Source organism: Bubalus kerabau, chromosome X (assembly GCF_029407905.1).
Source record: "Bubalus kerabau isolate K-KA32 ecotype Philippines breed swamp buffalo chromosome X, PCC_UOA_SB_1v2, whole genome shotgun sequence".
NCBI classification, from domain to species: domain Eukaryota; kingdom Metazoa; phylum Chordata; class Mammalia; order Artiodactyla; family Bovidae; genus Bubalus; species Bubalus kerabau.
The window spans coordinates 93,869,677-93,896,112 of NC_073647.1; the positions used below are offsets into that span (position 1 = coordinate 93,869,677).

At 42.8% G+C, this 26,436-nt stretch overlaps 1 protein-coding gene across 2 annotated transcripts in view; it reads right to left on the bottom strand.

Annotated features, from left to right (window-relative positions):
• The window catches only part of LOC129640371 (pleckstrin homology domain-containing family M member 3-like), a 124,769-nt gene that overhangs the window by 82,312 nt on the left and 16,021 nt on the right, over window positions 1-26,436 (bottom strand). For both annotated transcript variants that reach the window (XM_055565654.1, XM_055565655.1), the window contains one exon: window positions 20,288-20,351. In XM_055565654.1, coding sequence (XP_055421629.1) covers window positions 20,288-20,351 — 64 coding nt within the window. The remainder of the gene's footprint in view (window positions 1-20,287; window positions 20,352-26,436) is intronic.

Here is a 26,436-nt window from a genome sequence, read left to right on the forward strand (position 1 = left end):
TCTTTCCTGTCCCTGCACATGGCACGTAACTGTCTGGCACATAACAGACATCACTTAGGAATAAGTGAGTGACTAGCTCTCTGGGAAAAAAAAAAAAAAAACATTTCTGAGTGACAGAAACCTGCTCCCCAGCTACAGAAGTCCAGCCTTATTAATGCTTCAATAGCTTTTTGAATGACCGAGGCTGCACCCTATACTTTTTAATTGGTTATGCTATAAAGATCTTTCCTGCTGTCACAAATGATATTGAATCCTATTTAAAATCCCAGAAAGTGTGTTGATAGTTTATTAGAATTTAGCCAGAAATTTAAAAACAAAGAACAGTATGAACAGCTGCCCCCATCAGCCTTCTAATTTTTCCTCAAGAGAGTTGGGGGTGATACGATTGAAGAGCAGCAAGTTACAAATGCAGATGGAATTGCAGGCCACTAGCACATGCAGCCGGAGAAGGCAATGGCACCCTACTCCAATACTCTTGCCTGGAAAATCCCATGGACGGAGGAGCCTGGTGGGCTGCAGTCCATAGGGTCGTTAAGAGACACGACGAGTGACTTCACTTTCACTTTTCACTTTCATGCATTGGAGAAGGAAATGGCAACCCACTCCAGTGTTCTTGCCTGGAGAACCCCAGGGACGGGGGAGCCTGGTGGGCTGCCGTCTATGGCGTTGCACAGAGTCGGACACGACTGAAGCAACTTAGCAGCAGCAACAGCAGCAGCACACGCAGCTGAGCTACCAGGGAAGCCAGGCTGGCGGGCTACAGTCCATGGGGTCACAATGAGACAGACACAACTAAGCAACTCAACACAGCACATGCAGCCAAACGTTTCAGCTAAGACACACGCGCTAATGCTGTCCAATGAGGCTGCTCTGCTTTCTGGATCCATCTCTAGATGATATGGTTATGCTCAGTCGTGTCTGACTCTTTGCCACCCTTTTGACCATAGCCCACCAGATTCCTCTGTTTATGGGATTTCCCAGACAAGAATGGGTTGCTATTTTCTCCTCCAAGGGATCCTCGCAACCCAAGGATTGAACCCATGTCTCCTGTGTCTCCTGCATTGCGGGCAGATTCTTTACCCACTGAGCCATCAGGGAAGCCTATCTTTAGAGGATCAAACAAATGAACTTTGTCTTTTTTTTTTTTTTAATTGAACTATAGTTGATTTGCAATGTTGTATTAATTTCTTCTGTGCAACAAAGTGACTTAGTTATACATATATGCTTTTTAATATTCATTTCCATTATGGTTTATCACAAGACACTGAATATAGTTCCCTAAGCTATATAGTCACTTACTCCTTGGAAGGAAAGTTATGACCAACCTAGATAGCATATTCAAAAGCAGAGACATTACTTTGCCAACAAAGGTCCGTCTAGTCAAGGCTATGGTTTTTCCAGTGGTCATATATGGATGTGAGAGTTGGACTGTGAAGAAAGCTGAGCACCAAAGAATTGATGCTTTTGAGCTATGGTGTTGGAGAAGACTCTTGAGAGTCCCTTGGACTGCAGGGAGATCCAACCAGTCCATTCTGAAGGAGATCAGTCCTGGGTGTTCTTTGGAAGGAATGATGCTGAAGCTGAAACTCCAGTACTCTGGCCACCTCATGCGAAGAATTGACTCATTGGAAAAGACTCTGATGCTGGGAGGGATTGGAGGCAGGAGGAGAAAGGGACGACAGAGGATGAGATGGCTGCATGGCATCACCGACTCGATGGACGTGAGTTTGCGTGAACTCCGGGAGTTGGTGATGGACAGGGAGGCCTGGAGTGCTGCAATTCATGGGGTCGCAAAGAGTCGGACACAACTGAGCGACTGAACTGAATGGAACTGAAGCTATACAATAGAACCTTGTTTATCCATTCTCTGTATAATGGTTTTCATCTGCTAATCCCACACTCCTAGTCCTTCCCTCTCCTACTCCACCCCACTTGGCAACCACAAGTCTGTTCCCCACGTCTGTGAGCCTGTTTCTGTTTTGTAGATACGGTCATTTATGTCATATTTTAGATTCCACATAAAAGTGACACCATATGGTATTTGTCTTTCCCTTTCTGACTTACTTCACTTAGTATGATAATCTCTAGGTCCATCCATACTGCTGCAAATGGCATTATTTCATTCTTTTTTCATAGCTGAGTAATATTCCACTGTGCATATGCATCATTTATACACACACACATATCTTCTTTATTCATTCATCTGTCAATGGACATTCAGGTTGTTTCCACGTCTTGGCTGCTGTGACATAGTATGAACATAGACATGCAGGTATCTTTTTGAATTACAGTTTTGTCTGGGTATATGGCCAGGTGTGGGATTGCTGGATTATATGGCAGCTGTATTTTTAGTTTTTTGAGGAACCTCCATACTCTTTTTCATAGTGGCTACATCAATTTACAGTCCCATCAGCAGTGTAGGAGGGTTCTCTTTTCTCTACATCCGTTTCAGCATTTGTAGACTTTTTTGTGGCTCCCAAATCTCCATGGATGTTGACTGCAGCCATGAAATTAAAAGATGCTTGCTCCTTGGAAGGAAAGCTATGGGAAACCTAGACAGTGTACTAAAAAGCAGAGACATCACTTTGCCAACAAAGGTCCAAAAAAACTACTGCTTTTTCCCAGGAGGCATGTATGGATATGCGAGTTGGACCATAACGAAGGCTGTGCACCGAAGAATTGACGTTTCTGAATCGTGCTGTTGGAGAAGACTCTTGAGAGTTCCTTGCATCACTAGGAGAGCAATCCAGTCAATCCTAAAGGAAATCAACCCTGAATATTCATTGGAAAAGACCCTGTTGCTGAGAAAGACTAAGGGCAGGAGAAGGGGCTGACAGAGGATAAGATGGTTGGATGGCATCACTGACTCAATGGACATGAATTTAAGCAAACTCCTTGAGATAGTGAAGGACAAGCAAGCCTGGTGTACTGCAGTCCATGGGGTTGCAAAGAGTCGGACACGATTTAGTGACTGAACAACAACAGACTTTTTAATAATGGCCAAGCAAATAAACTTTGAACATGCTAGAAATCTCCTCAGCCCCCAACACCTGACCGGACAGAGCCTTCTTCTTATTATCTCTCTGCTCTTAGAAGACTAGCCACAAATGTGGTAGAATGGCTGGCATGAAGCATTAAGGGGTAACACGCTACTGGATGTCGCCAGATTGAAGCAGAACTATAGGTAGTCTCTGCTGGTTCTTGGCACTCAAGCAGAACACACGGGTTTAACCATAACCATCAAGTAACGCTAGTCCTTTTCTGAGAAAATGAGCCCTCTCAATTTCAGGGCTGACATGGCTCTGGGCACATGCTGCTGCTGCTAAGTCACTTCAGTCGTGTCCGATTCTGTGCGACCCCATAGACGGCAGTCCACCAGGCTCCCCCGTCCCTGGGATTCTCCAGGCAAGAACACTGGAGTGGGTTGCCATTTCCTTCTCCAATGCGTGAAAGTGAAAAGTGAAAGTGAAGCCACTCAGTCGTATCTGACTCTTAGCGACCCCATGGACTGCAGCCTACCAGGCTCCTCCATCCATGGGATTTTCCAGGCAAGAGTACTGGAGTGGGGTGCCACTGCCTTCTCCATCTGGGCACATAGTATGTGGTTAATAAATATTTGCTGAATGAATAAATGAATAGAGAGAACACCCTGCTAGAGTCTGATGGAGAACCGGGTTCATGGTTCAGATGTGCAGGTGGGATGAAAAGACTATAAATGTCACGCTCCTTGCTGCTTGAGGCACATCACAGAGTCATTTCTGAGGAGAGTGATGTGATACCATCATACTTGTCCCATGAATGTTCTGAGAGAAGTTATCAATATCCTGAAGCATGCAGACAGAACTGGCAGAATCAGTAATGAAAATTGCTCTTCATAAATATCCAGGTCAGTAAGGAGAAATTTTTCCTGCTTGCCTCTCTCCATGGGTTAAGTCACAGAAGGGTTTGAAGCTACCAAGGCGTGGAAGTTCTCTTCCCATTGCCCTCCACCTGGCTCACATTTATAGAGCCTCACATTTTAATTTAGAGTCACAGCCACTAGGAAGCCTTCTCTGACAGCTAAGTTACTGGGTGTTCCAGTTACTATTGCTTGTAAAACAAATTACCCAAAAACCTAGTGGTATAAAACAGTCATTATGTTCAGATTCTATAGGTCAGGCTTTCAGGCAGGACACAGTAGAGATGGCTTGTCTCTCCTCCATGAAATCTGTAGCCTCATTGGAGCCTTTGCTGAAAAGACTTGAAGGCTAGGGGTGGTGGGAGTCATTTGGATGTATCTTTACTCACATGTCTGTTAGTTGATGATGGCTGTCAGCTGGAATGACTACGTGACCTCTTTCTGTGGGGTCTCTGCATGGACTAATATGGGCTTCCTTACAACATGGTGGTTGGTTTATAAGAGTTAGCATTCCCAAAAAGAACCAGCTTGAAGCTGTATCACATTTTAAGACCTAGCCTTGAAGTCACATAGCATCACTTCCATGGTCACAGGCCCACCCAAATTCATAAAAAATTAAAAAAAAGAAAAACCAGATACCCCTTCTCAATAGGAAGAATGTCAAAGTCACCGTGTAAGAAGGGGATGTGGGATGGGAGATAGAGTTGTGGATATCTTTGTGGACTATAATCTTCCACACTGGGTGAGATGTGTTTCCTGACTCCAGCTCCTCCTGAACTTAAAAACTGCTTGTCTGCCTCCTCCTGAGACTGTGAGCTCAGTGAAGGAGCTGTGTGACTCACTCACCTTCTGTTCCTAGCACAGGGCCTGGCACACACGGTTATTGAATTGAACCAAATAAAAAGGAAGAGTCAGAAGGACTCTTGGAACCCCCTTTCATGCTGGCTGTTGGCAGCATAAAGGAAGTCTGACCAGGGCAATAAAAGAAACATGACAGAAATGTACCCAAACATATTTCTGCAGCCTAAGGCTATTCCCTGTGAGCATATCACGTATGATAAAGGAGTTTGCTTCCTTACGTCTCTCAGGTTGTACAGGAAATAACTTTAAGAATTATAACTGACTTCATGTGTTTCTCTTCTTGAACTTTTTGGCAGTATGTTTCCTCCTTATATCTCTGTGCCATAAAAATGGCAAGTATGAGAGGAGAGTACCCAAAAGGCTGCCTTTATTTATTATTTTTTTAATACACACACTCATGGTACAGCAGAAAGAAAGGAGTCAGAAAACCCCGACTTCAGTCTTGGTTCAGCCACTGAGCAGAAGCCCTGTAGCTTTGATATGCTGGCTAATTTTTCTAAATCTCAGTTTTCTTGCCCATAAAGTGGGTAGAAAAAAGGTGATAACACAATATACAAAAAAACAAGATGCTATTACAAAGTATGTTGGTTTTAAAATATACTCACACATTCTTTGACATGCCTCCTTTTAGAAGATGGACTTTAATTTGTCCCATAAATGTGGGCCTGACTTCGTGATTGTTTCAAATGAATAGAGTATGGCAGAATATGCTGCTGACTTTCAAGGCAAGGTCTCAGAAGTCACTCACAAGCCAGCCATCATGTCATGAGGACACCTGAGAAGCTCATAGAAAGGCCCATGTAAGGAGGAGGAGAGGACGCCCACCAGTAACCAGCACTTCTTCGCCAGATGGGGGAGTAACCCACCTTGGAAGGAGACTCTCCGGCCCTGTCAAGGCTCCTTCAGAGGATGCGGTCCTGACCCACCAACATCAGGACTGCAGCCTCCTAACAGACTCCGCACCCAAGCTGCCCAACTAAACACCTCCTGGATTCCTGACCCACAGAACCATGGGAGGCAGCATTTACTTTTAAGTTACTAAGTCTTGGGGTAACGTATTATACAGCATTAGGTAACATATATAATTACACCCCACTAACCAACCAAAGGCATGGCCAGCATTTGTTTCTCTGAACACATGATGGGTTAGTTTTGATCCAAATACTGTCACTCAAGGTCAGGAGGGGCAGCGGTGAGGAGATACCCCTCGTCTAAGGTAAGGAGCAGGGCTGCGCTTTGCTGGAGCAGCTGTGAAGAGATACCCCACGTCCAAGGTAAGAGAAACCCAAGTAAGATGGTAGCTGTTGCAAGAGGGCATCAGAGGGCAGACACACTGAAACCATAATCACAGAAAACTAGTCAATCTAATCACACTAGGACCACAGCCTTGTCTAACTCAAAGAAACTAAGCCATGCCTTGTGGGGCCACCCAAGACGGGCAGGTCATGGTGGAGAGGTCTGACAGAATGTGGTCCACTGGAGAAGGGAATAGCAAACCACTTCAGTATTCTTGCCTTGAGAACCCCATGAACAGTATGAAAAGGCAAAATGATAGGATACTTAAAGAGGAACTCCCCAGGTCAGTAGGTGCTCAATATGCTACTGAAGATCAGTGGAGAAATAACTCCAGAAAGAATGAAGGGATGGAGCCAAAGCAAAAACAATACCCAGCTGTGGACGTGACTGGTGATAGAAGCAAGGTCCAATGCTGTAAAGACCAATATTGCATAGGAACCTGGAATGTCAGGTCCATGAATCAAGGCAAATTGGAAGTGGTCAAACAGGAGATGGCAAGAGTGAACATCGATATTCTAGGAATCAGCAAATTAAAATGGAATGGAAAGGGTGAATTTAACTCAGGTGACCATTGTATCTACTACTGTGGGCAGGAATCCCTTAGAAGAAATGGAGTAGCCATCATGGTCAACAAAAGAGTCCGAAATGCAGTACCAGGATGCAATTTCAAAAACGACAGAATGATCTCTGTTCGTTTCCAAGGCAAACCATTCAATATCACAGTAATCCAAGTCTATGCCCCAACCAGTAACGCTGAAGAAGCTGAAGTTGAACGGTTCTATGAAGACCTACAAGACCTTTTAGAACTAACACCCAAAAAAGATGTCCTTTTCATCATAGGGGACTGGAATGCAAAAGTAGGAAGTCAAGAAACACCTGGAGTAACAGGCAAATTTGGCTTTGGAATACGGAATGAAGCAGGGCAAAGGCTAATAGAGTTTTGCCAAGAGAACGCACTAGTCATAGCAAACACCCTCTTCCAACAACACAAGAGAAGACTCTACACATGGACATCACCAGATGGCGAACACCGAAATCAGACTGATTATATTCTTTGCAGCCAAAGATGGAGAAGCTCTATGCAGTCAGCAAAAACAAGACTGGGAGCTGACTGTGGCTCAGATCATGAACTCCTTATTGCCAAATTCAGACTTAAATTGAAGAAAGTAGGGAAAACCACTAGATCATTCAGGTATGACCTAAATCAAATCCCTTATGATTATAGAGTGGAAGTGAGAAATAGATCTAAGGGACTAGATCTGATAGAGTGCCTGATGAACTATGGACGGAAGTTTGTGACATTGTACAGGAGACAGGGATCAAGACCATCCTCATGGAAAAGAAATGCAAAAAAGCAAATGGCTGTCTGGGGAGGCCTTACAAACAGCTGTGAAAAGAAGAGAAGCAAAAAGCAAAGGAGAAAAGGAAAGATATAAGCATCTGAATGCAGAGTTCCAAAGAATAGCAAGGAGAGATAAGAAAGCCTTCCTCAGAGATCAGTGCAAAGAAATAGAGGAAAACAACAGAATGGGAAGGACTAGAGATCTCTTCAAGAAAATTAGAGATACCAAGGGAACATTTCATGCAAAGATGGGCTTGATAAAGGACAGAAATGGTATGGACTTAACAGAAGCAGAAGATATTAAGAAAAGGTGGCAAGAATACACAGAAGAACTGTACAAAAAAGAGCTTCATGACCAAGATAATCATGATGGTGTGATCACTCACCTAGAGCCAGACATCCTGGAATGTGAAATCAAGTGGTCCTTAGGAAGCATCACTACGAACAAAGCTAGTGGAGGTGATGGAATTCCAGTTGAGCTATTTCAAATCCTGAAAGACGATTCTGTGAAAGTGCTGCACTCAATATGCCAGCAAATTTGGAAAATTCAGCAGTGGCCACAGGACTGGAAAAGGTCAGTTTTCATTCCAATCCCAAAGAAAGGCAACGCCAAAGAATGCTCAAACTACTGCACAATTGCACTCATCTCACATGCTAGTAAAGTAATGCTCAAAATTCTCCAAGCCAGGCTTCAGCAATATGTGAACCGTGAACTTCCAGATGTTCAAGCTGGTTTTAGAAAAGGCAGAGGAACCAGAGATCAAATTGCCAACATTCGCTGGATCATGGAAAAAGCAAGAGAGTTCCAGAAAAACATCTATTTCTGCTTTATTGACTATGCCAAAGCCTTTGACTGTATGAATCACAATAAACTGTAGAAAATTCTTCAAGACATGGGAATACCAGATCACCTGACCTGCCTCTTGAGAAACCTGTATGTAGGTCAGGAAACAACAGTTAGAACTGGACATGGAACAATAGACTGGTTCCAAATAGGAAAAGGAGTACATCAAGGCTGTGTATTGTCACCCTGTTTATTTAACTTCTATGCGGAGTACATCATGAGAAACGCTGGGCTTGAAGAAGCACAAGCTGGAGTCAAGATTGCCGGGAGAAATATCAATAACCTCAGATATGCAGATGAAACCACCCTGATGGCAGAAAGTGAAGAGGAAATAAAAAGCCTCTTGATGAAAGTGAAAGAGGAGAGTGAAAAAGTTGGCTTAAAGCTCAACATTCAGAAAACGAAGATCATGGCATCTGGTCCCATCACTTCATGGGAAATAGATGGGGAAACAGTGGAAACAGTGTCAGACTTTATGTTTTTGGGCTCCAAAGTCACTGCAGATGGTGACTGTGGCCATGAAATTAAAAGACACTTGCTCCTTGGAAGAAAAGTTATGATCAACCTAGATAGCATATTGAGAAGCAGAGACATTACTTTGGCAACAAAGGTCCATCTAGTCAAGGCTATGGTTTTTCCAGTAGTCATGTATGGATGTGAGAGTTGGACTGTGAAGAAAGCTGAGCGCTGAAGAATTGATGCTTTTGAACTGTGGTGTTGGAGAAGACTCTTGAGAGTTCCTTGGACTGCAGGGAGATCCAACCAATCCATTCTAAAGGAGATTAGTCCTGGGTGTTCTTTGGAAGGAATGATGCTAAAGCTGAAACTCCAATACTTTGGCCACCTCATGCGAAGAGCTGACTCATTGGAAAAGACTCTGATGCTGGGAGGGATTGGAGGCAGGAGGAAAAGGGGACGACAGAGGATGAGATGGCTGGATGGCATCACCGACTTGATGGACGTGAGTCTGAGTGAACTCCGGGAGTTGGTGATAGACAGGGAGGCCTGGCGTGCTGCAATTCATGGGGTTGCAAGAGTCGGACATGACTGAGCGACTGAACTGAACTGAACTGAACTGACTGTCTTGCCTGCTCTCAGTGACTCAAAACATATTTATATGTGAGGTGGCAGGCTGAGGAGGAGGTGGGGGGCGGTGGCTGGTGGGGGAGTCCAATTTCACCTTCAGTAAGAGCCACACTAACCCGACCTTTTATCTTTAAGTAAACTGACTTTGGAAACAGGCCCTTACCTAGTCAGTATTACAACTGCTTTTTAATAAGTGGGAAACAGCAACAGTAACACAAACCACCAAATTAACAACAGAATGCAGATGGTCAGAAGCCAAAGCAGACGAGGCGGCCAGGAAACCGGACTCCAGGGAAGTGACTTCAGCGCTGACCGAGCACCATCCAGTGGTGTGGCTGCATCGTCATCCACTGGCTGCGAGGGTAGGCTGGAGGGCAGGGGTGGCTCACGGCTGGCCTCTGGAATCTTAATCTCTGAGCTCTTTCTCACCTGGACGACATGGCTCTCCATCCAGTACTCATCACTGAGGGCCATTTTTCTCACCTGGTGTCCCCAAAAGAGCAAGACCTGTGCCCCTGGCTAGCCATGTTTTGTGGCGGAGCCCCTCCCCACCGTCCCTAGCCCTTCGCTCGTCTGTGGGCTAGGTGTGTGGCTGCAGTCAGGTGTGGGGCCGGGGTCTGTAGGCAGGCAGTTTTCTCTGGGCAAAGACTAACCAGCTGGTGTAACGAACAATCTGCAATACCACTGTGTTAATCATCTGTGTTAACCCACTCGGCTAATTGGCCCCGACACTCAAACGCCAGCAGTCGTAATCAGCAGGTCTCCGAGGACCAGAGGCCTCAGGGAAGGAGTCAGAAGAGCCCGGTTACAGCCGTGGCACTTGTCACTTCCCCCCTACCCTCCTGCCAGAATCTGAAAGCCTGGGAGATGAAACACGAGTTGGGAACTGTTCCCACCTGCTCTCCTGAGAAAGAGTGACTTTTCATTTGCTCTGCTACCAACCTGCCAATCCTTCAAAGGAAGGGACATTTGGTCTCTTCCCTTCACCATGAAACATCACGTTCTCTTCAACATTCACTGTTGAAAACCCTCCTTATTTAAATGGCATGATTTGTCTCCCAGATAACTTATGGTCCACTCTCCTAACTCATTCACTGGTTGGACTGACCTTGATGAAAGTACTCACAGAGATTTAGTGATGTTTTAATGGAGGCCTTGTCCCCATCTTGCCCCAGATTATACTCAGGAGTTTCTGAAGGCTGTGACGGCTGCAGGGGACACAGGTTCTGGCCATGAAGCAACTCAGGCAAGCTGTCACGCTTTGTTTTTCTGCTGGTTAAATCCGAATGCTCCTAATTAGTTATCCTGCCCGCTAAGGCCTGAGTGGACAATGGCGCAGGGATCAGGGGTGCTGAGAGGCCATGAATACAAGTTCCTCGGGCTCCTGAGGTCTCGGCACCAGTGACTGGGTTGTGGGCACCGAGGCGCTGTGTTCCTGCGGGCTGTGGATTCAAAGACGTCAGCCCTTGTGTGAATAAAGGTCATCACCTGTTACTTCTTCGGTGAAAGGGCAGCTGCACTGGGTGCCCACTTAGGCTTGGCCTTTGTCTGCTGACTCTGTGAATAGCGCCCACAGAGAATAACATTCTCTGATTCTGTGTTTGCTTGGTGGGGCAGAGCCATGCAAAATAACTTGCATACTTCCTCAGAGAAGAATTCGGCCAAGTATGTTTTTAAAAAGTGGCCTCGAAATGCCTTAAACATCACCTTTTGTGATCATACTCACTAGCAAGAACACACTAGAAAATCTTCATGGTAGGGCTGGCCACCGCTTGTGTTATTTCTTCAGGAGCCAATTCTGACAAATGTTTAAGCCCCAAGGAGGACAATTCCTGAGTTCTGTGGGAGTGGAAAACTAGAAAAAAATCTAGCTGAAAAGTCAGTGAGCTGTTTGGGAAGGTTTAGTGTTCAGAAAATTTGCAACATTGAACAACCTACTGTTGTGCCAATATGTAAAACATTGAGATTTTATTTGCTTTCAGAATTCTGTGCATTATTTTACAAAGCAGCATTTCTAACATTGTTTTGTTTAAGGGCTTATGTTAAATTAATTTGTTTGCTTCTCTTTTATGGGGAGAGAGTGCTAATGAGTTCAGGACAGTGTACGTACAAGCGTGTGTATCTATCCATCCATCCATTCATCCATCTGTCCATTGTGTCATCGGAACATTCACATGCTCAGTTGCTTAGTATAAATGTTCACTGCTTTAGCATAAAACAAACAATTCAGACCACCCGAGGCCCCTCTAGAAAGGCAGCGGGCTTCTGATTTACCCCTCTCTCTCTCCATGGCTCTTGAGGGCTGTGGGTCCTCCGCTCTAGCGCTCTTCCCACTTCACATCTCTTTCGGAAGTACTCCAAAGTTCAGATTCTTCCACCTTTCTTCATAATTAAAACTCACCTATTGGAATTTATCTCCCCTCAGGTATCATTCTGTGCTTTTGACTTAATAAGACAAAAGAATTTGTGCTAAAATAATAATTTACTCCTCTCAGGAAATATATAGGCATACCTCAGAGCTACTGTAGGCTCAGTTCCACACCACTGAGATAAAGCAAATATCATTGTAAAGCGAGTCACATGAATTTTATGGTTTCCCACTAAACTGCTATTAAGTGTACAAGCATTATGTCCAAAAAAAAAATCACACACCTTAATTAAAAAATACTTTATTAATAAAAAATGCTGATCATTATCTGTCAACGCAGGGTTGCCACCAACCTTCAACTGGTGAAAAACACAATATCTGCAAAGTGCAATAAAATGAAGTATGCCTGTGTTTCATATTAACTAGAATCGCATTGTCTTAAGCTGGAGGTAGGGGCTAGTCTGGACAGTTAGGGCCCAGGAAGGTGAACAATGGGGAAATCAGTTCTGAGATTGGCCTACAAGAAGAGCGTGTGTGTGTGGTGTGTGTGTGTGGGGTGTGTGTGTGTGTGTGTCTGTGTGTGTGTGTGCTGGCAGGTGAGACGGTGAGTGGTGGAGGGAGTGGTAGGGAAGGGCTGCTCTAGCCAACTGCCTCACCCCTGGGATCAACCAGTATCCTTTCTCATGAATCGTGTACAAATGGAATCATTCATTGCTTAACTTACATACGTCCCAAAGGTGAGTAACACCAGAAGAGTTAGTCATTTACATACATCTTAGGCTTTTGTCACAAGAGCACAGGTAGCCAAAATTTAGAAGTCAAGTCTGACCTTTCCTTTCAGCAAGTAGAAAGAACTTTAGAAGAAGCCTTCATTCACTTACACAGCCCGAGGAATGACATATTAAACCGTGGTTCTGATTTGCTCCTTGAGAGCAGCTAGGATCCAGTGAATGCTAATTTGCATATACTAATGTATTCTACTGATAAAATGTGGACTTTGCTTATCAGTGTTAAAAGAGCCAAAGGGATCTGAGTAAGGAGATGTCACACATGCAACAGAGGAAGGGGAGAACTAATACAAAAAGCCAAGCATGGAGGGTTATGGGATTGTTTCCGCTGTCCCACTGGAGTGTATCTTTTTGTTGTATTTCTGTTGTAAAGCCATCCCATGAATCTCCAATAATGCTGGGCAGATTGAAAATAACGAAACACAATTTCTATTCTACTTTCCTTTCTCAAAGCATCAAACTGGGAAAAAAATCTCTAAAAAAGTAGCCTCGTTTCCCCATTAAAAACATGCACCAACACTTGTCCATTCATTCTCACATGCTTAAGATAGACACTGCCTGCCAAATCCTTTCTGAGGAACTGCTGTGTCATTTTAAAACACCACTATCCATTCAAACCTCCTGAAAATGTGTAAGATTTTATTTGAAAGGAAAAAAAAGCACATTCTGTCAGGTTTATATTCAAAGAGCAAAGATCGCATGTTTTTCTAACAATATCTACTTTACTGAAAAGAAATTCATTTGCAATTCCAAACTTAAATGAATAACTCAAGCTGGTGTACCCACCTCATCACCCAGCTGCTGGGATTCGGAGAGTCCCTGCCCCCATCTTCTGTGCCCTGCTGCTAGGGCAGGAGAAGTACTTGTTCTGTCCTACATTTTACAATGCTGTCACTGATTGCTGTGTTGCTTTAGTTGCTAAGTCATGTCTTTTGCGAGCCCATGGACTGTAGCCCACCAGCCTCCTTGGTCCATGGGATTTCCCAGGCAAGATTACTGGAGTGGGCTGCCATTTCCTTCTCCAGGGGATCTTCCTGACCTAGGGATTGAACCTGCATCTCCTGCATTGCAGGTGGATTCTTTACCATCTGAGCCACCTGGGAAGCCCCTGCCACTGATTAGGAATGACTGTGGGAGTTAACTGCTACACGTGCCACCTGCTAGTTAAAGCCAGTGAGCAGCTTCCTTACTGGTGAGATAAAAAGACAAGTAAGCCAGAGCAAGAGAAAAGTCATATGACATCCCTTATATGTGGAATCTAAAAAGAAATGATACGCATGAACTTATTTACAAAACAGACTCACAGACTTAGAAAAGGAACTTATGGTTGCCGGGGGGAAGAATGGGGTGAAGGGATAGTTAGGGATGGACATGTACACACTACAATATTCAAAATGGATAACCAAGAAGGTCCTACTGTATAGTACAGGGAACTCTGCTCAATGTTATGTGGCAGCCTGGATGGGAGGGGAGTTTCGGGGACAATGGATTCAGAATGTATGGCTGAGTCTCTTTGCTATCTATCTGAAACTCTCACAGCATTGTTAATCAGCTATTGTTGTTGTTGCTCAGTTGCCCAGTCATGTCCGACTCTGTGACCCCCACGGACTGCAGCACGCCAGGCTTCCCTGTCCTTCACCGTCTCCCGAAGTTTGCCCAAGTTCATGTCCATTGCACTGGTGATGCCATCCAGCCATCTCATCCTCTGACGCCCTCTTCTGCTTCTGCCCTCAATCTTTTCCAGCATATCCAATATACTGGATTATATCCAGTTAAACTCCAATACAAAATAAATGGTTAAAAAAAAGACAAGATTTGGCACTGTCATAAGCTACCAATGGTGCCAATAACTGGCAACACCACTCACTGGCCAGTGGGCAAGTGATTAAAGTGCCCAGAACAACTGAGGAAGTCTCATTTGCTGAGGAGTGTCAGTCTGTGCTATTTATTTCCCATGTTCAAGTGTACAAAAGTAGACAGAGTGCATGCAAAGAGGCCAATGAATTCAAATACTAAGAAGACGGGAGAATTTTTTCTTGAGTGTAATATCAGAGGCATAATCTGCTGATTCGCTGAAGTGAATCTATCTGCTAAAACTTTGGGGACTATTACTTATAAACATGAAAACAGCAAGAAAGAAAAAGGTTGCACATTTTTTGATACCACAATTCTTTCAGTGTCTTTAGTTAGGGTGGTAATGTTGTGTACTATATTATTTTAAGATTTTTGGATATATACTTATAAATCCCCTTTTATCATGTTTGTTCAATTTTTACCTTTTTCTCTCTGGAGAGGAAGATATTTACATTTTGTGTTTTAAATAAAAGCTAATAGGAAAACTCAAATTCACTTGAGAGAAATTTGTAGAAAGGAATCTAGGCCCTTAGGAAAGAGATACTTATATTGACATTTGTAGTCGTGGTTCAGTCACTAAGTTGCATCTGACTCTTGCAACCCCATGGACTGTAGCCTGCCAGGCTCCTTTGCCCATGGGATTTTCCAGGCAAGAATACTGGAGTGGGTTGCCATTTCCACTACTCAAGATTAATTCTTCAGTTACTTACTTGAGTTTCTTCCTTTCCCTTGCAAAATTTATAAACTGAATTCATTTTTCTATAGTCATTTCACTTGATAGAAGAGACGCTTTTATTTGTTGTTCCACTGTTAAGTCGTGTCCTACTCTTTATGACCCCATGAACTGCAGCATGCCAGGCTTCCCTGTCCATCACCATCTTCTGGAGTTTGCTCAAACTCATGTCCATTGATTTGATGATGTCATCCAACCATCTCATCCTCTGTTGCCCCCTTCTCCTCCTGCCCTCAATCTTTCCCAGCATCCAGGTCTTTTCCAGTGAGTCAGCTCTTCGCATCAGGTAGCCAAAGTATTGGAGCTTCAGCTTCAGCATCAGTCCTTCCAATGAATATTCAATTCAGGGTTGATTTCCTTTAGGATTGACTGGTTTGATCTCCTTTCTGTCCAAGGATGCTTTTACAGAGACCTTTATTTTAGGAGTGAGGATGGGAATGGAATGGAGGAAATATTCTGAAACTCCTGAAGCTGACTTGAAACAGAGTGGCATAGCATCCAGACAGAGGGGGAAATGGTACAGGACAACCTGGGCTGGCAGCTGGGTTAGTGAGGTGGGATTTCCTGCTATGTCTGACATGCACTGTCACAAAGCAATAGTATTTTTCCCCATTCTTGTGTTCACTTATCAATTTGCAAGAACAGTTCAGATTCAGAAAACAGACCAGAAATTTACTCTGAAACCAAGGGAAGATGGGGCAGAGGTTTCCTTCAATACTGATAGCCTAGATGTAGATAGATCAAAAGCTAAATCCAATTTAACCCACCTCAGGCAGAAAAAGTAATTGAATTAAACTTCCTCTCAATATGATAGATTTGGAGATCTTAAAGCCAGGCACAAAGAACCAGGTTAGAGAGAACTGTGGAATAAATAGACGCATGGAGCTCTGGCCACCCCCGCCTACAGGGAGTTTGATAAGCTGTAGATTGCCTCTGTTGCTTTACGATGGAGGCTGAAACTGATTAAGCTGCTTATGGGGCTCTGAGGCTAATGGTCTCGCCCACCAAGATTACAGCTGCCACTGATTTAGGTAAGCTGCTTGGCATTGTATGGTTTGATTATTACAAGGGGGAACAAAAAGAAAAAAGACAGCAGGGTATAAGAGAGCTTTTTAAAAGAGAAGGCTTTATTATGCCAAATAGCTACACTACTTTGACACCCTAAAATGAATATGGAATTACTGATTCTTTCTCTTCATCTGGTATCATAACTTGTTTTTGAAAGGCTTCCTCAAAAAGTACTCACTCTGGAGCCTACTCATTCTATTTCAAACCACCTTTACAGAATATACCACCTGTGCCTTTAAACTCACTTCTCCAGTGCTAAGAGTCTGGGTCCTTAGATCACTGATCCTGATCCTAGAAATACATAGGTGTACACTGGGTCTTGTAACCAATTCCTCCCCATGAATACCACTGGGCAATCACAATTAAAACTGCATCTCTTTCCATACCAGCCAGCAGATCACTGTTTGATTACGTGGTAAAGGGCAGCAGGACTGAAGGGGTGGAGAGAGCTGGTAGGTGCAAATAGATTTTAAGTTGGATGCACAAATGGAAATCAAAACCCTAGTGTTCACTCAGCCCTCTCTAATAAACACTCTAAAACTATTCCTACCATTTAAAATAAGTTGCCTGCCTCTGGGGAAGCCAAAAAAAAAAAAAAAAACATAAAATCCTTGAGGTGAAATTACTTTTCAAGGTTTTATTTATTTTTTCAGTCTTGAAAATGAGTGAAGGATCTAAACACAGATTAAGTTGACCTTCTTTCTTCAGGGCAAAACAACAAAGAAAAGAACCGAATCACAGCAGTTTGATATGTTCTGAAAGTTGTCACAATTACTACTACTATTATTATTACATAATAGACCAGGAGCTGACTGTGGCTCAGACCATGAACTCCTTATTGCCAAATTCAGACTTAAATTGAAGAACGTAGAGAAAACCACCAGACCATTCAGGTATGACCTAAATCAAATCCCTTATGATTATACAGTGGAAGTGAGAAATAGATTTAAGGGCCTAGATCTGATAGATAGAGTGCCTGATGAACTATGGACAGAGCTTCATGACAAGGAGACAGGGATCAAGACCATCCCCAAGAAAAAGAAATGCAAAAAGGCAAAATGGCTGTCTGAGGAGGCCTTACAAATAGCTGTGAAAAGAAGAGAAGTGAAAAGCAAAGGAGAAAAGGAAAAATATATCCATTTGAATGAAGAGTTCCAAAGAATAGCAAGAAGAGATAAGAAAGCCTTCCTCAGTGATCAGTGCAAAGAAACAGAGGAAAACAATAGAATGGGAAAGGCTAGAGATCTCTTCAAGAAAATCAGAGATACCAAGGGAACATTTCATGCAAAGATGGGCTCAATAAAGGACAGAAATGGTATGGACTTAACAGAAGCAGAAGATATTAAGAAGAGGTAGCAAGAATACACAGAAGAACTGTACAAAAAAGATCTTCATGACCAAGATAATCATGATGGTGCGATCACTCACCTAGAACCAGACATTCTGGAGTGTGAAGTCAAGTGGGCCTTAGAAAGGATCACTAAGAACAAAGCTAGTAGAGGTGATGGAATTCCAGTTGAGCTATTTCAAATCCTGAAAGATGATGCTGTGAAAGTGTTGCACTCAATACGCCAGCAAATTTGGAAAACTCAGCAGTGGCCACAGGACTGGAAAAGGTCAGATTTCATTCCAATCCCAAAGAAAGGCAACGCCAAAGAATGCTCAAACTACTGCACAATTGCACTCATCTCACACACTAATAAAGTAATGTTCAAAATTCTCCAAGCCAGGCTTCAACCATACATGAACTGTGATCTTCCAGATGTTCAAGCTGGTTTTAGAGAAGACAGAGGAACCAGAGATCAAATTGCCAACATCCGCTGGATCATCGAAAAAGGAAGAGAGTTCCAGAAAAACATCTATTTCTGCTTTATTGACTATGCCAAAGCCTTTGACTGTGTGGATCACAATAAACTGTGGAAAATTCTTCAAGACATGGGAATACCAGATCACCTGACCTGCCTCTTGAGAAACCTGTATGCAGGTCAGGAAGCAACAGTTAGAACTGGACATGGAACAACAGACTGGTTCCAAATAGGAAAAGGAGTACATCAAGGCTGTGTATTGTCACCCTGCTTATTTAACTTCTATGCAGAGTACATCATGAGAAATGCTGGGCTTGAAGAAGCACAAGCTGGAGTCAAGATTGCCGGGAGAAATATCAATAACCTCAGATATGCAGATGACACCACCCTTATGGCAGAAAGTAAAGAAGAACTAAAGAGCCTCTTGATGAAAGTGAAAGAGGAGAGTGAAAAAGTTGGCTTAAAGCTCAACATTCAGAAAACTAAGATCATTACATCTGGTCTCATCACTTCATGGGAAATAGATGGGGAAACAGTGGAAACAGTGGCAGGCTTATTTTTTTGGTTCCAAAATCACTGCAGATGGTGATTGCAGCCATGAAGTTAAAAGATGTTTACTCCCTGGAAGGAAGGTTATGACCAACCTAGACAGCATATTAAAAAGCAGAGATATTACTTTGCCAACAAAGGTTCGTCTAGTCAAGGCTATGGTTTTTCCAGTGGTCATGTATGGATGTGACAGTTGGACTGTGAAGAAAGCTGAGCGCCGAAGAATTGATGCTTTTGAACTGTGGTGTTGGAGAAGACTCTTGAGAGTCCCTTGGACTGCAAGGAGATCCAACCAGTCCATCCTAAAGGAAATCAGTCCTGAGTGTTCATTGGAAGGACTGATGTTGAAGCTGAAACTCCAATCCTTTGGCCACGTGATGCAAAAAGCTGACTCATTTGAAAAGACCCTGATGCCGGAAAAGACTGAAGATGGGAGGAGAAGGGGACTACAGAGGATGAGATGGATGGCATCACCAACTCAATGGACTTGCGTTTGGGTAAACTTCAGGAGTTGGTGATGGACAGGGAGTCCTGGCGTGCTGCAGTCCATGGGGTTGCAAAGAGTCAGACATGACTGAGTGACTGAACTGAACTGAATTGATTATTATTATTTAATTGACTCTTGAAAGAATCCAGAAAATATGGAAAAGAAAGCAATGCTTTCATGTAGCATCTGAAAACATGTTAGAGAATGAGCTGTTGATTTAAATGATTAAGCAAAGCCTAACATATTCAGAACTTTGGGTTGGTTTTCTTCCTGGCTATTAACTTGGTCAATCATTGAAAGGATATATGTATACTAATAAAAGTATAAAAAGATGATTTTCACTCCTACATGCTCTGTTCTGTTGTTTTTTTTTTTAATGTAACACCATCCAACTGTTTGGTTTGAACACAAGTCAGAGTTTAATATATTCATTGTCCTTGAGGTCTTTTTTCCTTGTACAATTTTTTTTACTGATTCAATTCACCTATCATAAAATTCACTCTTTTGAAGTATACAATTCACTAGCTTTTAGTACAGTTACAAAGTTGTGCAACCATCACAAATAATTCCAGAACATTTTTATCATCCGCAAAGAAAGCCCCACACCATCAGCTGCCACTGCTCACCCCATGGCTTGTCCTGGGCACTGGCAATCACTCACCTTCTTTGTCTCTAAGGAGTGGCCTATTTTGGACATTCTAAGAAAAGACTACATAAAATAAGGACCATAAATATCTATTCTTTTCTGTCTGGCTTCTTTCAGCATGATGCTCTTAAGGCTCATCCATGTTGTACCCTTCATTCCTTTTTATGTCCAAATACTATTGCTTTAAGTGGATATACAACATTTTGTTTATCCATTCATTAGCTAATGAACACTCAACTTGTTGCCACTTTTTAGCTATCATGAATAATGATGTTTGAACACTCCCGTACAAGTTTTTATGTGGACAAATGTTTTCAGTTCTCTAGGGTATGTACCTAGGAGTGGAATGGCTGGGTCACAGGGAAACTCTACATTTAACTGTTTAAGGGACTGCCCAGACATTTTTCTAAGTGGCTGCACCACTTGCCCTTCCTACCAGCAAGTGTACGAGAGCTCCAGTTTCTCTAAATCCTAGCCTGCATTTCTTATTGTCCTATAATATCTTTTTACATTAAGCTTTCTCATTCTGAATAGAAAATAACTATCTGGGCTTGTGAATATAACTACACTAATGATGACAGAATTCAGTACCCAGAACGTAAGCAACAAAAACACGTGCCCAGGGAGAACACAGGCATGCAACGGCCCCATGAAGCGCTTACCTGCTGCAGATCAGCGAGGGAATACAGGTGGATCTGTTGAAGGAGGTATTCTCTGGGGAAAATTCTGAAAACAAGGACAGAAACACAAATTGTGGTACTGCCACAAAACACTTTTTTCTGAGAAGTTTCTAAGTTCTCATTCAAGAATCCTTTTCCACATAATAACTCCTCCTCCCCACATCCTCTGAGAAACCGATAATAATACCTTTTCCAGATATTTTTCTTTCTAACACAGATACCAAAGAGGAAGTAAAAGTGTGATCTTTGATTTCTGATGTACTCCAAGATACTCGGAGTACAGTGCAGTGGTCCAGGCCTGAGGACCAGAGCGCCAGGTTTCTCCCTGAAAGGTGTGTCATCTCAGGCAAGTCCTAAAATCCATGTACCTTCAGATTCTTCATTGTTTAATGAAGATGACTGAACTCGGTATCTTAAATATCTTTCCAGCTCTATTATTCTATGTCTAAATGAATAGATTGTGGAGTTGAGAAAATCAACGAGAGTAGCAACCTGTGTGTCTTTTTCTAGAGGCTCCTGTGGCTTTCACTAATGAGGATGGTGGTGCCAGACCTCACATTAATGAACTATCCTCTTACGTTTATAGGGATGAGCTTTGGAGACCAGGTATGGATGGAAATAATAGGACAAAATATTTCAAGTTGAGGCTCCCTGACAAAGTCCAATATCTTTGGATGCTGTCAGTTCATAGAATCTGGAAAAGTGACAGTGAGTGAACATGGGGAAAAAAAAGAATTAGGGACAAGTATATAGACACTAAAGCATAGATGGCTACAAAACACCACACACACACACACACACACACACACTCATATAAAACAAAACTCACAGTGTTAGCATTTTCTGTCTTTGCCTTAGGATACAAGAAAATTGCATAGAACCACCCAAGTGAAAGAAACCATCTCAACTTAATGAACATTAGTGATGATCTACTATATGCCAAGCATGTGCCAGGCAGTGGAAGACAGTTATGAACGAGACAGTCCCAGTATCAGAGCTCAAGTAACATAAAGTCAAGTGAGGGAAAGATCATAAACCGTTAATTACAATTTGGTGACTGGATGTAAGAGCTATGCACGGGGTACATACTTTTAGATTGGTCCAGCATGGTAGGTGCCCACCTTGGCTGTCTATTAGAATTATTTAGGAGCTTTTAGAAAATAATAGGGCATAGGAATCAGTAGAACCCAGAAATCAGTCTTAAAACAAAAACTCTCCTGGTGATTAGAGCAGCCAAGGTTTAGAATCACTGGTCTAATACCTAGCTCATTGGGGAATTCATTATTCAGTCTTTCAACTAAGTGTGCATTACTGGACAAATCCTAGAGATTAAATCCTTCATCCTTCCATTCATCTTTCTATCCATTCAATTCTGATTAAGCACAGATATGTGCCAGCTACTGTACTAGCCCACTGAAGAAAGAAAGGGCATTGAACCAATGAGAAAAAGTCCCCGGCAGGGAGGCCCCCGATAGGCATTTTGTATTAATAGTTTGGCTTTCTCCTGGGAAGAATGATAGCTTCTGAAGAATTCTGCTGAAAATCCCTGTTTCATCCACAGAGTGAGAACAGACCATTGAGTGACACGGTCCTTGTACTCTGAAGAATAGAATTCACTTCCTGAGGCCGGGATCCCTTCACCTCTAATGGTTCGGGGCTGCACATGTGACAGGAAGCAGCACACAGTCCCTGCCCAGCTGGGAAGGGTGTAGGCAAAGTGCTCAGTCCCTCCATGAGGGATGAAGCTTTCCTACTGAGAGGCCCCTGATGTAGAAGGTAGACCATGGGCCCAGGAGGGCTCGTGAGACATGACCAACTTCCATTTTCAATTCACAATCTTAGGGTACAGAGATTGTCAAGAGACCTGTTCCTCATGACCCCTGCAGGGTTAACAATGAGAAGAGCCTGCTTTGGGTGTGGCCCTCAATAAACATCTCATTTTAGTTCTCACAATAGCCCCATGTGGTAGGTACCACCTCCATTTTACATAAGAGGAAACTGAGGCTCAGAGGCAAAGACTAATTTGTCCAGGGTCATAGAGTTGGGCTTCAAGGCCAGGACTTTCTGACTCCAAAGGTCTGTGCTTTCTCTACTTTCCTGGAGATAAGGATGGAAGAAGGAGAGACGTGGGTATGAACTGACTGTCTAATATAGCTGTATAATACATCTCTCTTCCGGGTAGGTGTTTATTACCGTTTAGGCCAGCAGCAATATAGACCAATTGTTATTTTTTAAAAGAAGGATACTGACACTGATGTGCTGGGTCATGCCCACTTCCTGAAGGCAGTGGGGAGGGTGGCAAGACTGCAGGTAGGGACAGTCCTGACCAGGTACCTGTGGCCTAGGGTGACCACATGGTGAAAGGAAATGGGTGAGTACATAGACACAAGAGACCCTTTGGGAGGACTGACAACACTTGGAATGGGTGAAAAAGGAGAAAGGAACTGAAGGTGATTCTGAAATACTTAGCTGGGATGTCAGGATGGTGATGTCACTGGCCAACACAGGGCAGGCTGCTGGGGGACGGGATAAAGCACTGAGATTTATCTGTGCTGGACAGCAAGTGCTCATGTGGGGGACAGCAAGTGTGGCCCTCAGGGATGTGGGGTTGAGAGACGCGGGAGAGCCAGGGGCACTTCTGACATCAGCACAGAAGCTTTGGGGATGGGGTGGGGAACGGACCTCCGAGGAACCCCAGTAGGAGAAGGCTTGGCATGAACAGGGGTTGTTTTATTTTGTCTATCTTACAAAGCCTAGAAGTATCTGAAGTACACTTTGGTAGTCTGCAATTTTTCTCATGCTTGAAAAACTGCTTTGAAAAGAACCAGGATGTTCACATATACTTGATTTCCCAATACATCCTCCCTTTGTGAAATGTTTGTGATCTTATACCTATTACCTGGCTTCCCCTAATCTTACACAATCATGAGCCATGGTTCATTGATAAAATGAAGAAATGAACAATTATGTAAATTAGAACTTATTCAGATTTCACCAATTGTTTCACTAATGTCCTTTTTCTCCCCAAGGGCCTAATCCAGAATACAAGATTACATTTAGATATTTTTAAATATATATAAACACTTGCAAGTTGAGACCCAAACATATGTGCAGAGAAGCAAGCCTAGGATTCAGTCTTTCTGTGGGGTCACTAGGGCAGCAGAATATGGTCATCTAATATGGGGACAAAGGATGTTTGAGTGTGGTTGAATAGGAGGAATTATCTTTTTCAGAGGCAACTGCTTCGTAATGAAGTCTCTTAAATAAAATGAAAGCAATGTGCCAGCAGAGCTAAGAAAAAGAGAGTGAACCAAACAAGTAGGCTGGAAAATCATTTCAAGGTGAGCTCCTGTCTTTTCTGTTGGTTTGAACACATGAAGGTCAGCTGGAGAAAATGTTAGAAGGAAGGTGACTGAAATGAACCCTAGCAGGGTAGCATATCGTTAATGTTTTGCTACTTAAAGTTCTTCTCTAAAATCTTTAAACTTCCACAACTGAGAGTATACAGGATGTAAGAATTAATTACAGATTTACAAGTGGAATCACACTGGTTTACCCTTACTGGGGTACTACAGCCAGTTGGTGATCCAGTCAACAAACAGTACTTAGTGCCTGAAATGAGCCAGTGTTGTGCTAAGGGCTGGAGATGGATACGTTCAATGAACACAGCTGATGAGCAACAAAGAGGATTTCTACTTTCTCCACTCCAGGTGGGTCCTCATTGCCTCCAAACACTACTCATTCTTCTCACAATAACTAACCAACTTTGGGCACAGTCATCTCACATGCTCCTTTGAGTTCAGTTCAGTCGCTCAGTCTTGTCTGACTTTTTGCAACCCCATGAATCGCAGCACGCCAGGCCTCCCTGTCCATCACAAACTCCTGGAGTTCACTCAGACTCATGTCCATCGAGTCGGTGATGCCATCCAGCCATCTCATCGTCTGTTGTCCCCTTCTCCTCCTGCCCCCAATCCCTCCCAGCATCAGAGTCTTTTCCAATGAGTCAACTCTTCGCATGAGGTGGCCAAAGTACTGGAGTTTCAGCTTCAGCATCATTCCCTCCAAAGAAATCCCAGGGCTGATCTCCTTCAGAATGGACTGGTTGGATCTCCTTGCAGTCCAAGGGACTCTCAAGAGTCTTCTCCAACACCACAGTTCAAAAGCATCAATTCTTCGGCGCTCAGCCTTCTTCACAGTCCAACTCTCACATCCATACATGACCACAGGAAAAACCATAGCCTTGACTAGACGGACCTTTGTTGGCAAAGTAATGTCTCTGCTTTTCAATAGGCTATCTAGGTTGGTCATAACTTTCCTTCCAAGGAGTAAGTGTCTTTCAATTTCATGGCTGCAGTCACCATCTGCAGTGATTTTGGAGCCCAGGAAAATAAAGTCTGGCACTGTTTCCACTGTTTCCCCATCTATTTCCCATGAAGTGATGGGACCAGATGTAATGATCTTAGTTTTCTGAATGTTGAGCTTTAAGCCAATTTTTTCATTCTCTGCTTTCACTTTCATCAAGAGGCTCTTTAGTTCTTCTTTACTTTCTGCCATAAGGGTGGTGTCATCTGTATATCTGAGGTTATTGAGATTTCTCCCAGCAATCTTGACTCCAGCTTGTGCTTCTTCAAGCCCAGCATTTCTCATGATGTACTCTGCATAGAAGTTAAATCAGCAGGGTGACAATATACAGCCTTGATGTACTCCTTTTCCTATTTGGAACCAGTCTGTTGTTCCATGTCCAGTTCTAACTGTTGCTTCCTGACCTGCATACAGGTTTCTCAAGAGGCAGGTCAGGTGATCTGGTATTCCCATGTCTTGAAGAATTTTCCACAGTTTATTGTGATCCACACAGTCAAAGGCTTTGGCATAGTCAATAAAGCAGAAATAGATGCTTTTCTGGAACTCTCTTGCTTTTTTGATGATCCAGTGGATGTTGGCAATTTGATCTCTGGTTCCTCTGCCTTTTCTAAAACCAGCTTGAATATCAGGAAGTTCACGGTTCATATATTGCTGAAGCCTGGCTTGGAGAATTTTGAGCATTACTTTACTAGCGTGTGACCATGATCTATATACAGCTAAACTCAGCTATGTGTTGTTTCTGTGTGTAAATATATTTCACATATTTATTTTCTCTTTCCCTCTGGAAGAAATTCTCAGCCCTTCCAGAAGCACCGTATTTTCTGTCTCCTCTTTGGCACTCTTCAGTGTCTAATACTAATAATTTACAAGAGTTCAGTCCTAATGACACAAAGAACTGGAAAATGCAATATACACATATTGTGTATATTGTGTTTGGAGGAGATGTTGTGTCCAAGAGATTTAGTGGTGGCCATAAAAAATACAGACTTCATGTATACCTGTGGCGGATTCATTTTGATATTTGGCAAAACTAATACAATTATGTAAAGTTTAAAAATAAAATAAAATTTAAAAAAATAATAAAATAAAACTTAAAAAAAATAATAAAAAATACAGACTTTTAAGACAGATAATGCCAGTCAGCTTTTCTTCTCCATGAGGATGGAAATTATATAAAGAAAGCATTGAAGTCAAATATGAGAATAAACTTCCTGAGAGGGAAGATAGCGTGGTATTTAAATATGTCTCTTTAATGTAAATAAACAGTTTTTAATGTACATAAAAGAAGAAAAAGATTTATTTAAAGGGAGGGACTTGCTTTTCTGCTTAGAGGGGAGAAGGGTTTCAAAGGTGGGCTCAGGTAACCCCATCAGCTTGTTCCTCTTTCTCATTGCTCGTGTCTTTAAGGCAGACTGAACTGGTAAGAGCATTCTCTGAATATCTTCTTTTTTTAAATTTTTATTCAGTTTGGAAAGGTTACCTTCCATTTACAGTTACTGCAGTGCTCGCTTTGGCGGCACATATACTAAAATTGGAACGATACAGTTATTGCCAAATACTGGCTATATTCCCCATGTTGTACAATACACCCTGGAGCCTATTTACATCTGATAGTTTGTACCTCCCATTCTCCCACCCAATATTGTTGCCCCCCTCCCAAAATGGTAACCAAGAGTTCGTTCTCTATATCTGCGGGTCTGCTTCTTCTTTGTTATATTCACTAGTTTGCTGTATTTTTTAGATTCCACACATAAGTGATATCACACAGT